General features: G+C 42.6%; 1 protein-coding gene across 1 annotated transcript in view; it reads right to left on the reverse strand.

Annotated features, from left to right (window-relative positions):
- SLC29A3 (solute carrier family 29 member 3) overlaps positions 1-15,108 on the reverse strand; it is a 103,086-nt gene that overhangs the window by 21,963 nt on the left and 66,015 nt on the right. Inside the window, exon 5 of the mRNA XM_040320487.1 lies at positions 8,844-9,006. Coding sequence (XP_040176421.1) covers positions 8,844-9,006 — 163 coding nt within the window. The remainder of the gene's footprint in view (positions 1-8,843; positions 9,007-15,108) is intronic.

Genomic DNA, 15,108 nt, shown 5'->3' on the forward strand with positions numbered 1-15,108 from the left:
TCCTCTGTAACTCAAAAGATGCAACCTATAGAATTTTTTCAACGTCGCCTATGATTTTTAAGGGTAAAAGTTTGACGCCATTCCACGAGCGGGCGTAATTTTGAAGCGTGACATGTTCGGTATCAATTTACTCGGCGTAACATTATCTTTCACAATATAAAAAAAAATTGGGCTAACTTTACTGTTGTCTGTTTTTTAATTAAAAAAAGTAAATTTTTCCCCCCAAAAAAGTGCACTTGTGACAAAATGTATTGCAATGACCGCCATTTTATTCTCTAGGATGTTAGAAAAAAAAACACAATATATAATGTTTGGGGGTTCTAGCAAAAAAAAAAAAAAAACGGTTTTAAACTTGTAAACACCAAATCTCAAAACGAGGCTCGGTCCTTAAGTGGTTAATAACTGCAAACCATGCAGACTGAAAGGCCAGCACTGAACACAGTGTCTGCTGGGAAACGGAGTCTGAGGATGAGAGGACCTCCATGATAGGCGGTAACGGAACACAGTGTCAAATGCCTATCACGGACCAGGAAAAAGCCGCGAGTTCTGAAAAATGAACGCCCGCGACCCAACAGGTACACTGACTACTGGCTGCAATGGGCACAGTAAGGCTACAGTGGACACCATAAGGCTACAGTGGGCACAGTAAGGCTACACTGGGCACCGTAAGGCTACACTGGGCACCGTAAGGCTACACTGGGCACCGTAAGGCTACACTGGGCACCGTAAGGCTACACTGGGCACCGTAAGGCTACAGTGGGCACCGTAAGGCTACAGTGGGCACCGTAAGGCTACAGTGGGCACAGTAAGGCTACAGTGGGCACAGTAAGGCTACAGTGGGCACAGTAAGGCTACAGTGGGCACAGTAAGGCTACAATGGGCACAGTAAGGCTACAATGGTGGGCACATTAAGGCTACAATGGGCACAGTAAGGCTACAATGGGCACAGTGAGAATGGGCACAGTAAGGCGTGCAAATGGGCACAGTGAAGCTGCAAATGGGCATTGTTGACCCTGTTTTCCACTTACAGTAGCTGCTGCATTCTCACCCTAGGCTTATACTTATAGAAAAATGTGTCCACATTTATAATAGATTCACAGGCCTATACAGTGGCGAAACCATTCTGTACTGATAGAAGGGATTGTTGTATGGAAATACTTTATCTTTGTTACTATTTACTGCTGACCCAGTTACACAATTTACTTATCACTGAGACAGCATTCTAGAACATTCATCAGCCACAGGAAGCTTTTGCTAGACATGGGAGGTCTGAGATAGTGAAGGGCACAAGGATGAAATATTGTGCAACGCTTGCATGTAGCTTTGTGGAGTCAGATGCAATTTCTCATTGTTTTAGAATAGTAGTTCTCTTTTGCTGTGGGATGAAACAGACACGTGGTATAGGTAATCTGAGGCCGAAACTACCAAGTTTCTGTCTGTGGTTTTTTTTGGGCTTTTTTTTTTTTCTCTCTTCAAAGAACATATGTAAGTGCAAAAAATAGGAACAAGTCATTTTTGGAACAGCTACCCAAATAAAATTGATGTCCTTATTTCTCCACAAATAGAGCTTTCTATTGATGGTATTTGATCACCTCTGCGGTTTTTATTTTTTTGTGCTAGAAACAAAAAAAGACCGACAATTGAAAAAAAAAATATTTTTTTTTACTTTATACTATAAAAACGTACCCAATAAAAAAAATTTAAAAAAATAAAATAAAATAAATTTCTTCATCAATTTAGGCCAATATGTATTCTGCTACATGTTTTTGGTAAAAAAAAATCCCAGTAAGCGTTTATTGATTGCCTTCAGCAAAAGTTATAGCAACTACAAACTATGGAATATATTTATAGAATTTTTATTTTTTTACTAGTAATGGCGATGATCAGCGATTTTTAGCAGGACTGCGACATTACGACGGACAAATATGACACTTTTTGGGAAACAGCGACGCTAATACAATGATCAGGGCTATAAAATGAACTATCACTGTACTAATGACACTGGCAGGAAAGGGGTTGACATAAGAGGCAATCGAAGGGTTTAATGTGCTTCTAGAGAGTGCTTTCTAACTTTGCGGGGGCTGCTTTGACTGGGGTAAGACAGAGATCTCCATCTTTTCCTCTGACAGAACAGCGGTCTGCCTTGTTTACATAGGCAGACCACCATTCTGCCTCTCCTGAGAGCGATCGCCACGTGGCGGCGAAAAGCAATGTCTAATCACAGCGGATGCAGATCGCCGGTGGCGCGCACATGCGCTCCAGACCCAGTGCACAAAATCACATACAAGTACGTGATTTCCTGCAGTATGGTCGCCCTGCCACAGTAATCTGCATGAGGCGGGCCATAACAGGTTAAAGCGGGAGTTCACCCATAAAACAATTTTTCCCCTTAGATGGATGCTCGTTTTGTCTAGGGGAATCGGCTGGTTGTTTTAAAATATGAGCTGTACTTACCGTTTTCGAGATGCATCTTCTCCGTCGCTTCCGGGTATGGGTCTTTGGGAGCGGGCGTTCCTTCTTGATTAACAGTCTTCCGAGAGGCTTCCGACGGTCGCACCCATCGCGTCACTCGTAGCCGAAAGAAGCCGAACGTCGGTGCGGCTCTATACTGCGCCTGCGCACCGACGTTCGGCTTCTTTCGGAAAATCGTGCCACGATGGATGCGACCGTCGTAAGCCTCTCGGAAGACTGTCAATCAAAATAGGAATGCCCAGTCCCGCAGCCCATACCCGGAAGCGGCGGAGAAGATGCATCTCGTAAACGGTAAGTACAGCTCATATTTTAAAACAACTAGCCGATTCCCCTAGACAAAACGAGCAGGAATCTAAGGGGAAAAAGTCTTATGTGCGGGTGAACCCCCGCTTTAAGTTGTTTTGCCTGCATTATCAGATTTGACTATAAGATGGAGCTGGTAGTAAATTCACTGTTTTTGCAGAATCTAGAAACTGTTCACCTTTAATAAAAATTCCCATCATTCTTCAGTCTAAGGAAAGAAACAGGTGCATCATGGGAGTTCAGATTCCATCTTCGAGACTGAAAGAAGGAACCAGCTATCAGATCACATGTTGGACTAAAGCTTGCATCTCCTAAACCCAGCATCGCTAGTGAGATTTACTAATCACCATCTACAGCCTAGCTCATTCATTGTGTTTCTGTATATTTCATATACTGATTACATGTATCTGCATTTGTTTTTTCTCAAGTTTCACAATGACACTCAGTCTGTTTTATTGCAGAATAGGAGAGTTTAGCTGCATGTGGAGCTACACACAGGGAAATGTGTAGCAGGGACAGAACATGCATACTTGCCTAGATCTGTCATATTTGCAGCCCCCGGAGATTGCTTACATCCCAAGGCCTCTGTCTCCTGCCTGCTTCTGTGCAGTAGACATCTCAGGCTGCAAGTTCCTGCACTGCACAGTATAGCTCCATATAAAATTCTATGGAGTCTGTCCATAGAGCTTTAGGGCTCCTCTGTCTCATGGTCGGAGACTCAGGGGGGACAGACTTCATAGAATTATATGGAGCTATACTGTACAGTCACATGAACTTCCGGCCCGAGATGTTAAAAAATCCTTAGAGCCACAGGCAACAGATCTTGGTAAGTATGCACATAAAGGGGGGGGGGGGGGGGGGAGAGGAGACCAAAATGCTGAGGACACAGGGGCAAAAATGATAAGTGCACTTTGTCTTAACCACTTCAGCCCCGTACCATATTGCTGGTCAATGACCGGGCCACTTTTTTCGATTCCGCACTGCGTCGCTTTAAGGCCTTGTACACACGAGAGGATTTCCGCTGGAAACGGTCCGCCGGACCGTTTCCAGCGGATAAATCCTCTGGCGGATTTTGATCTGATGGCTGTACACACCATCAGATCAAAATCCCCACGTAATACATCCGCGGTGACGTGCAGCGCTGTCGCCGCGACGATGACGCAGCGACGTGCGCGACCCTGGAAGGTAAATACTTCCACGCATGCGTCGAATCATTACGACGCATGCGAGGGATGGGAGCGGACGGACTGATCTGGTGAGTCTGTACAGACGACCGGATCAGTCCGCTGGACTGGATTCCAGCGGATAGATTTCTTAGCATGCTAAGAAATGTTTAACCGCTGGGAATCCGTCGGCTGGATTTTTATCCGCTGGGAAATGTCCGCTCGGACGTACACACGACCGGATCTATCTGCTGGAACTGATCCGCGGATCAATCCCAGCGGATCGATCCGGTCGTGTGTACGGGGCCTAACTGACAATTGCGCGGTCCTGCGACGTGGCTCCCAAACAAAATTGGCATCTTTTTTTCCCCACAAATAGAGCTTTCTTTTGGTGGTATTTGATCACCTCTGCAGTTTTTATTTTTTGCGCTATAAACAAAAATAGAGCGACAATTTTGAAAAAAAATGAATATTTTTGTTGTAATAAATATCCCCAAAAATATATAAAAGAACAATTTTTTTCCTCAGTTTAGGCCGATACGTAGTCTTCTACATATTTTTCGTAAATAAATAATAAATAAAAAAATCGCAATAAGCATTTATTGATTGGTTTGCGCAAAAGTTATAGCGTCTACAAAATAGGGCATAGTTTTATGGCATTTTTATTAATATTTTTTTTTTACTAGTAATGGCGGCGATCAGCGATTTTTATCGGTACTGTGACCTTATGGCGGACACATCGGACACTTTTGACACATTTTTGGGACCATTGCCACTTTTATAGCGATCAGTGCTATAAAAATGCATTGATTACTATAAAAATGCCACTGGCAGGGAAGGGTTTAACACTAGGGGGCGTGTGTGTTCTAACTGAAGGGGGGGTGGGACTGACTTGGGGAAATGACAGATCGCTGTTCATACATTGTATGAACAGACGAACAGTCATTTCTCCCCCTGACAGGACCGGGAGCTGTGTGTTTACACACACAGCTCCTGGTTCTTGCTCTGTAACGAGCGATCGCGGGTGCCTGGCGGTGATCGCGCCCGCCGGGCATGCGCGTCGGGACCAGGGGCGAGCGGGGGGCGTATGCCCCTATTGGCTACGTAATCTCGCGCAGCCGAGCCGACCTGCCGCCGTATAACAGTTATACGGCGGATGGTCGGCAAGCAGTTAAAAAAACACACATATTCTTTAAAGGATAAGGACCCCTTTTGGAACAGGTTACATGTTCCACCTGTATTAAGGGTGAAGCATGTAACATATTCCAGCTCCGGCCCCTGCTTTAGTATGACAGCTGGTGGGGGGATCTTCTCCCCATACCCACTGTCAAAATTCAAAAACAGCGCAGCAATGCAGGACTTCAGAGTTTCCTGTGAATGAAGAGAAGAATACAACTACCTTTAGCTGACAGCTCGTAGTTCTGAATGAGGCGCCGATGAGCACCCTTGTAGTTCATTCACAAGCCTTGAAGCTTTGTGATTTTTGTCAAAAGCGCGTGTGCAGGGTTTTGTCTAGCATACAAACTATCTGCAAATTGTTGTTCGACGAAATCGAATGTAGTGACGTAATATGAGAGTATAAGGAGGAAGTTAATTTCTCAAGCGCCACCCTTTGGGCCCCTTCTGCTAATTTTGTGTTTGTAGAATTTTGGTGAGCGTTGATTCACACTTTGTGTAGAATAATACTTGGCTATGTGCTTTTCTTCAAATGACAGTTTGGGAGTAGGCAGTTACATTGAAATCAACACAATGAATGAACAAGGGACACCAACATAATTGTATCTTTGATCTTAAAAACTCAGGGATAATGATGTTGTGGTAAACTCCCCCCCAAAAATAATGAAACCACAACCATAATAATATTAATATTATTTATATCACTACAAAACAAATGCCTTTTAAAGAGAAAGTAAATCCTGATGGGTTTTACTTCCTCTTTGTTCCCTGCAAAGTAAAAGCATAACGGGCTAGTATGCATCGCATAGTAGCCATTTACATGCCACTTACCTGCAGAAGAAGCCTGCGATATCAGCGATGTTCCCTCTCTCTCATCGCGTCCATCTTCAACCCCTCTTCCTTCCGGGGCCGTGAACTTCGACTCTGCTATTTGCCGGAGTCGCGTGATGTCATGCGCGGGAGCCGATGGTCACGGCACGGGCACTATAGAAATGGAATGGATCGTGCCCTTTCTTTAGTGTGCATGCGTCGATTATGTCGGCGCTGGCTTCTATGGCGAATATCTGCTAAACCGTAGAGGTACCTACAAGTAAGCCTTATTATAGGCTAACCTGTAGGGAAAAGTGGTTGTGCAGGGTGTACAACCACTTTAAAATACGTTTGGCATAACTACATCAGCATCACCAGCAAAGCAGCTTCATTATTATCCCATTAAAGAAGAGGAGAATGTGCGCTGCATTTCGACATTTTATCAATTGGCGTGTCACGATCGTTAATTCTAGATTACCAACAGTAGTTTACAAGACCGAACTCTTCCCGTTCGTTCCTTGATTTTTAGCATGCGTGTTTGTATCGACTTTTGTGTAACGATTTCTGTACTGACCATCTGAAAAATCGGACGTTGAGTTCACATCCGCCAACATTTTTATAGCCTGCACATCCAGCTTGTGTCTGATGAAAAAGTGAAATTCTTCTGTCGAAAGCCCTGTACTAACGATCCAAAAATCCACATTTTCCCATCAGATTTTTGCATTAACCGCCGTACGCAGATGTAAGTCGACAGAATGGCACGGTCAGGCAGATTGGCGTACAGGTACGTCCCTTTAAATCTGCCGCCCAGCGGGCATGCACGCATCGCGTGCCTCGTGAGCGTCCCCGCGGGTCCTCGGGAACTCGATGTTCCCGGGCGGCCCGCGATTGCAGTCGCCAAAGGCAGAACAGGGGGGATGCCTTTGTAAACAAGGCATTCCCCAATACTTCCTAGTGACACTGTCACTGATGGCTGTTCCCCGTGAACAGTCATCAGTGACGTGTCACGTGTAGTCACACCCCCTAACAGTAAGAATCACTCCCTAGGGAACGCTTAAACCCTACAATGCCACCTAGTGGTTAACCCCTTCACTGCCAGTGTAATTTTCACAGTAATCAGTGCATTTTTATAGCACCGATCGCTGTAAAAATGACAATGGTCCCAAAAATGTGTCAAAGGTGTCCACCAAATTGTCGCAGTCACGATAAAAATCGCTGATCGCTGCCATTATTAGTAAAAAATAATAATAAAACTATCCCCTATCTTGTAGACGCTATAACTTTTGCGCAAACTAAACGCTTATTGCGATTTTATTTACCAAAAATATGTAGAAGAATACGTATCGGTCTAAACTGAGGAAACAAAATGTTTTTTTTATATATTTTTTGGGGATATTTATTATAGCAAAAAGTCAAAAATATTGCATTTTTTTTTCAAAATTGTCGCTCTATTTTTGTTTATAGCGCAAAAAATAAAAACTGCAGAGGTGATCAAATACCACAAAAAGAAAGCCCCATTTGTGGGGAAAAAAGGACGTCAATTTTGTTTGGGAGCCACGTCGCACGACCGTGCAATTGTCAGTTAAAGTGACGCAGTGCCGAATTGCAAAAAGTGGCATGGTCTTTAATCAGCGTAATGGTCCAGGGCTTAAGTGGTTAAGGTTGAAAATGTTTAGGCTTTACAACCACTTTAAACACTCAATCATGTACAAGGCAAATTAAAATAGCAAATCATTTCTGAACAGCTTAATGATTTTATTCATATCAAGCATCAATCCGTAATTGATCCAATCCGTGTGTGTCCGTCGGCTCAGCGGGAATCCCCGCTGAGCTGTCGGCGGACAGGGCGGTCCCCACACACAGTGCAGAGACCGCCCTGTCTCTCCTCCACTCTCCCCTATGGGGAATCAGATGAATACGGACCGGACTTGTAATAAACGGACCGTTCGTCCGTACGTCTGAAAGGGGCCTAAGTGATTGCCAGATCACAGCGTTATAAAGACCACCACTAAATTATTACTTGAGAAGGGCTGCCCTAAAGAAGATCAGGTAGGTGTATTTACATTATTAATGAAATACCTTAGATGTTAAAAAACGTGTCTGCATTTTTCCTATTAAGGGCAAAGTAACCGGTTTCATGGACAGCAGGCACCCTCTAGTTCTTGTGCTTACCTACCACTAAAACAAAAAATGTTCTTGTCTTCCACATAAAGCATCATTGCTCTGAAATACGAGGTTACATATTGCACAATGTGTAGATGCTAACTAGGCTGTGTGGAATTCCTGTATAAATCACCACTTCAAAATCAGCAGAATTTAAAAGTGATAAGCCTCAGGTGATACACATAGTTGCACCAAATCATCCTATATAAGTTGTACCTATTTATCTGAAGCCCTTTCTCATCTGCAGCCTTCAAAAACACACAGATGAAAGTTTTTTTTCTCAGCACCAGTAACCAGGGAGCGGGGATCTGACACCATACACTGCACAGCAGAGAGAGAAGAACTGAGTGTACTCTGAGACCTGAGTAGAGAGAAAGAACACACCGCCACCTCTGGGAGCTGAAGGGGAGGCTGGGCTGTGTCCATAGATTCTGTGGTGTTGGGATAACCTGCCAGAAGATACTAATGCAAATAACGGAGAAGAGATAGAGGTCACATTATATGTGGAAGGAAAAGCAACATCCGGCGTGATTCTCCCAAGCGAACAAGCAGTCAGTGTACTGGTTTGTCGTGTCTTCCTTACACCAGAATACAACATGGAAAAGGAAGAAAGCTGGCAACTCGATCTTAATAAAGTAATGATTTTATGGTGGCAGGTGGAATACTGATAATACAAAGGCTAAAACACTATAGAGGTATATGCTCTGTTAATGTTTCAATGCACATGTTTACAAACACATTACTCTAAAATCTTACTTGGAATACGCAATTCTTGGAAGGAGCAGGTAGGCTGCAATGCAGAGAAGGAGAAAGACGTCTGCAGTGAGGAAATATGCGAGAGCACTGTCTGTTACATTGGAAGCTATTGAAAGGTCCAAAATGGCTGCCAGTGCGCTAATTGTACCGCCCATGGCCTGGCCTGCAAAAGACAAAAAAAAAGTAATGATATTATACAATAAATATTATGACTGGTTTAACGTTTTATAGTGGCTACAGAAATGCCTTTAAATCTATATAAAACACTGTAGCTGCTGACTTTTAATAAGAACACTTACCTGTCCTAGGCTCCCGTGATGTCGACCCCCACGAGGGCGATCCCTTGATCGTGGCAGGTCCCAGCGCCGCCATCCTCACTAAGGGAAACAGGCAGTGGAGCCTTGCGGCTTCACTGCCTGTTTCCTACTGCTCATGCGCGAGTCTCGCGGCGCTTTGTGAATGGGCGGCTGCACTTTGGCATACACACTGTTCCCAGAAGGCAGCGCACCCCATTCCCGAGAAGACAACACGAGGAGGATGAGAAAGAAGACCTGCCACGGACTGGGAAGAGGCAGATTAGGAACAGCCGCATAGCAACCGCAATTTCTGGCAAGTAAAATTATTTTTATTTTTTTTTTCATTTTTTTTTTTTAGGATTTTGGTGAAGTTTGTTTTTTAGGGTGGACCTCTACTTTAAAGAAGCTTTACTATGGATTCCTACAATAAAAAGCACTTTATGAATAGAGGATGGGTGGATGAATGAAAAGTCTGTTTTCTCCATTTATAGTGTATTGGACAATTACGCTTAAACATACTATAAAGAATGGGCTATGAAGGATTGTTGATCTCCGGGATTCTTGACAGGAGGTCACTGGTTCCTTCTGCTGACCTCCATGTAACTACAAGGGACAGCACAGTAGTGATGACGTCAGTAGAAGGAACCTCTGAGTGCAGCAGGGGCTACAGAAAAATCTACACTCCTGAGATTGTTGGTTAACCAAAAAGCCTTCAGGGGACAGTTTTTCAATATTGTAGCAGCATTCAATGGCACAGCTGGCAGGAGAGGTAAGTATTTGAGTTCTTCTTTACAAGTACATACTGAAATTATGTGACGGGGAATTCCAGGAATCTTGTTTTCCCCATGCAGCAGGGTTGTGCCCACACTGCATTTTTTTTTTTATATATATAAACTCTTTAAAACAAATATTAATATTTTCTTACAAACTTACATATTTCTACATTTGTTTTACATTTAATTAGTGGGAATGTTTCAGCAGTCCCACTATTGTTATTCAGTTTTTTTATTTATCTTTAATTTTATTATTCCGTAAGTTTTTTGGCTCTGTGTAACTTCTGCATACTTTCAGCTATTAAAATCATTCAACTTTTAAAAATGTTCAGCTCTTTCAGCCAATGATGGGACTGCTTCAATTTTTTCGTACTATTTATACTTTTTAATATATTAAGCTTTTTAACACTTAACATTGAAGTCAATGAGAGCATGCTTCAAATCCTTAAAATCTTCTTCCGCTCCCAAAAGTTTCGGCTCCTTCATACTTTCACCTACAGACGCCAAACAAAATGCTCACAAAATATTCAGCTATCTGGATATATCATTTCAGTTTGATATCTTTCTAGTTTTTGTGAAAAAGCTGTTTAAGTTTAGTGATCATTTCAGGAAATGTTATCAATTAAACAGATTGTGTATTGGGCTTATTCTTTGCAAAATTTTAAAGCCAACAATTCAGTTTAGTGTCAGCTTTTCAAAAAAAAAAAAAGCTGTCGGCTTTTCCTACTTTTTTCTTACGGATTTAAGCTATTCATCCAGTTAGCTTTAGCAATTCAGCTATTCAGCATTCCCACGCATTTTCTGCAGGAAATGCATTTTCTAGTTTGTTCCAATATCTTAAAATATATTCCTATTTTCGTATCCATTCACTCTTACTACTCATTCCTTCCTACTCATCCATCTTATAGTCACCATTTCCTTCCCCTTTCTATTCACATTATATTATATTCTTGGGTCTTCCTGTATCCGTTTTTGGGCATGATCTATAATACGTTGCCCAAATCTTTTCATATTTCTGCACATTTCTTCTTTGTTCGTACATTATTCTCTCATGTGGTACCACTTGGTTTACTGCTCTCACCTATTGACTAATTGTTGGTGGGTTTGGCTGGATCCATTTTTCCACTATTTGTTTTCGTGCCAGGAATAGTACTTCTTGCAAAAATATCCTAGTGTATCTACACACTCTTTCTCCTTTTAATACCCCCAGCAAACATACTTCCACTGTGGCCTTAATAGGTTTATTTATAACTATTCCTAGTTTCCTGACCACCTGTTGCCAGTATCTCCCTATACTCCCACAGTACCACATCAAGTGGAGAAAGTCCGCGCCCCCCGCCCACATCTTGTACAGTTTGGCGCGGGCATCCTCCTCATTCTGTACAAATCTATTTGGGGCCAGGTATGTCTGATGTATTATATATAATTGAATTATCCTGTTATTCATTGCTGGGGATACTTTCAAGTGAGAATAGCAAATTTCATTCCAATCTGATCACTCATATCTGGAATGGCTGCCTGCCATTTATCCCTTGCTCCCACCGGTTCTTCACTAATTTTACTCGGTTATAGGTGTGCATATAATTTGGATTTCAATCCCTTTGGTCCTTGCGATCTCAGGATTCCTATAAGGGGTGTATTAAGAAATGTTGTGTTCCTTTCTTCCAAACTGTACTTGTAATAGGTGTCTAAGCTGTAAATACCCATAGAACGGTTTACTCTGGAGGTTATATTGTTTACACAGATTCTCATATGACAATACTATACTTTTTTCTGTTTCCAAAATGTACTGTCTTCAAACGCTTCTAATTGCTCGAGTATTGGATAATTCCATAAGGCAGTTTCTGGTGGGATATCCTCAAATCCCATCACTGCATGGGTTACATGCTTGCTTGTATCTAGGGTTGAGGAGAACGGAGATATATTTGCCCAATTCACCAATCCTTCTAGCGCAAGACTGGTCCTTGCTGCTCCCAAACCCCACCCACATTGGTCTTGTACAGTGAACAGTTCCTGACGTCTTCATGCCCATAGACCAGCTCTGGACGTGAGCACAGCAGGAACAGTCCACCCCTGTGTGTGGGGGAGCACTATTTTCCAGAGGATCGAAGGATCAGATGAGTATAGCCTGTGTGTCCATGGACAAAATGAGTTCTGCTTTAAGTAAATCAAGGGCACAGAATCCTGACAATCTGGAAACTTACTTTTTCAGTCTATCAATAATACAGATCTTTCCTTTTTTCAAAACAGATTACAATCTTAAACCTATAGGGGGTCTTGCTTGCAAATTCCTTCATCAAACAGTCTTGAACTTGTGCAGTATTTGTTTTACAGATATGAGCTTTGGGATTAGTAAAGAGAACTCAGAGACCCAGACTGTTTTTCTTTAGCACAGCAGTTAATTATAACTAATTAGACCTAATTCTACTGAATACAATACCTGCATGTAAAAGGACTTCTTATTCCAGTACTGTACTTTGAGCAATACAATGGCAGTGAATTAGTAAGACTTTGTGGTGAAGGACTCTTATTCTCTGAAGTCAAATTTTTCCAGTTCATTAAGCTTTGTCAATATTCTGACACAGATGGTTATGAACAAAGCAGAAATCATGTTCACTAAATTATGGTCTGTCCATTTTGTTTTGTTAATATGATCGTTAGCTGAGAGAGAATAGGAAAAGTTTATTTGGACTTGGATTGTTGAAATATGTGGTTTACGACAAGCAGATTACATAGCTGATAACTGAGCACCACTTTAAAGCTCACCATGCACAGGTAAAATCTTAAAATGTTTTAAGATTATAATTTTTTTTTGATTTTCTAATAATTGGGTTCAAATCGATATTTGCTTTCCACTGCAGTAATGAGAAAATATGAAAGAGCAGGGTAGAACATTTTTCTCAAATAAATTCTCAACAGTGAACGCGGTTTTCATTTGGGAGTCGATTCCAAGGATCTTCAAACTACGGCCCCCCAGCTGTAGCAGAACTACAATATAAATTTTTGAAGAAATGTTCGTTTTAAAATCTACTAGTGTATGGCCAGCTTATATACATATTCTGTCAGATGCCAGGTTCCCTACTGTGCATGCGCAAGCCGCGCTGCGCCGTTCCCACTGGTCCCCGTTGTTTTCTGGGAGCCGAGTGTTTCCCAGAACACAACAAGGGGGGGGGGTGACGCGGAGGGGCCGGACTCCCGTGGGAGTAGATACCAGGAAGTGGTGCAAATACCCGTTTTATACAGGTATCTGCACCCCCTCCCCCCCTGAAAAATGTCAAATGTGACACCGGAGGGGGGGGGGTTCCAAAAAGCAGTTTCACTTTTGGGTGAACCTCCGCTTTAAGGTTATGGGGTTACGTTAACTTAAAGAATCAGACTGGGAGGCTCCAGTTCAAGGCTTGAAGGTAGACTTCTACTAAAGATTGGGTATAGGGATCAGGTTTGGTTATTATTATTAATATAATACAGGATTTATATAGTGCCAACAGTTTGCGCAGTGCTTTACAACATCAGAGAAGACAGTACAGTTACAATAAAATTCAATACAGGAAGGATCAGAGGGCCCTGCTGGTTAGAGCTTACAGTCTAGAAGGGAGGTTTAAGTGAAACAAAGGGTAGTAGATGTGGTGGGGTGATCAGATCGACAAAATGAAAATATAGTTGTTAGGTGTGGGTAGGATAGGCTTCTCTGAAGAGGAGGGTTTTCAGGGATCCTCTAAAAGCTAATAGAGAAGGAGATAGACGGACAGATTGAGGTAAGGAGTTCCATAGGCTTGGAGAGGCTCTGGAAAAGTCCTGGAGAATAGCATGGGAGGAGGTGATGAGAGAGCTAGAGAGCAGGGGGTCTTGAGAAGAACGAAGAGAACAGTTAGGTTGGTATTTAGAGACTAGGTCAGTGATGCAACTGGGGGCAGAGTTGTGGATGGCTTTGTAGGTAGTAGTTAGTATTTTGAATTTAATTCATTGGGCCAGTGGAAACCAGTGGACGGATTAAAGTGGAGGTTATTAGGTGTAGAAGCTATGTTAGGTAAAGGATTAATTGTTGGGTTTGCAGCCTATTAGTAATTGTTAAAGTGGAACTATACTCTCCCAATCAACATTGATTATTTTTATGCCTCGTGCACACTGTTAATACAGTTGCCGTTTTAGGCATCAGACGTTTTTTTAACTGCCTCTAAACTCCCCTGCCTGTTATCCTATGTGCTCATGCACACATAGGCTTTTATCAGGATTTTTTTGGCAGTGCATGCTGGGTCAGTGACATCAGAAGGGGCGTTGTCACCCGGTGACATAACAGTGACCCCACCCCTTAGTTATTCAAGAGCTGTCAGATGGCAGGAGCCTTCCTCTTTTTTCTGGGTCGGTGGTGGCAGTGGGCAGTGTGATTGACGATGGATCTACACGGGGGGCCCATTTTGATTTTTGATAAAAGTACTAGTCAAAAACGTGTGCATTTATTTACTTTCTACACTTTATTGATGAATGAATGGGTCTATGTACCCCACACTCATTCACATGGGGGGATCTGGGCTTCCCCAGATTCTAATAAGCCCCCCACCCGCAGACCCCCACAACCACTGGCCAGGGTTGTGGGGGGAAGAGGCCCTTATTCCCATCAGCAAGCCCCCCCCCCCGCACTTTCCTGGCCTAGCAGGCTGCATGCTCTTTTAAGGGTCTGGTATGGATTTTGAGGGGGGACCCCCACTTTTGTTTTAAAAACATTTAGGTGTGGGGTTCCCCTTAAAATCGATACCTGACCCAAAGGGGATTGGAGGGACCTTCCATGCCATTTTTTTGCATTTTATTCATTGCCAGCAATTTTTTTTTTTTATTATTTATATTCACGGTCAGCGGGGAAAACTGCCGACAGCTGATGACTCATCCATGGTTAAGGACAGCTTCCCAGCCTGCTCCTTAAACAGCTATTCACTATTTGTTATTCACCGCTAAAACGTTTGTGTTTTTTTGTCCAGCATTTCTAAAGATGTTTTTAGCTTTCTGATGTGCCTTAATCTTCATGCTACTAGCAATAGTAAATAGATAGGGAAGTATATACCGTAATACTTGCTTTAAAACTTTTTGTATTTTAAATTTCTTCCTGGTTTCTTGTATGGGCAAATAATGTCATAAATTACAGTAGTCTTTGGGAGGGGAGAAGAGGAGGAGGGGTTTTCTCAGCTAAGCACACTCACCTAC

The sequence above is a fragment of the Rana temporaria genome, chromosome 8 (genome assembly GCF_905171775.1).
Source record: "Rana temporaria chromosome 8, aRanTem1.1, whole genome shotgun sequence".
In the NCBI taxonomy this organism is placed as follows: Eukaryota; Metazoa; Chordata; class Amphibia; order Anura; family Ranidae; genus Rana; species Rana temporaria.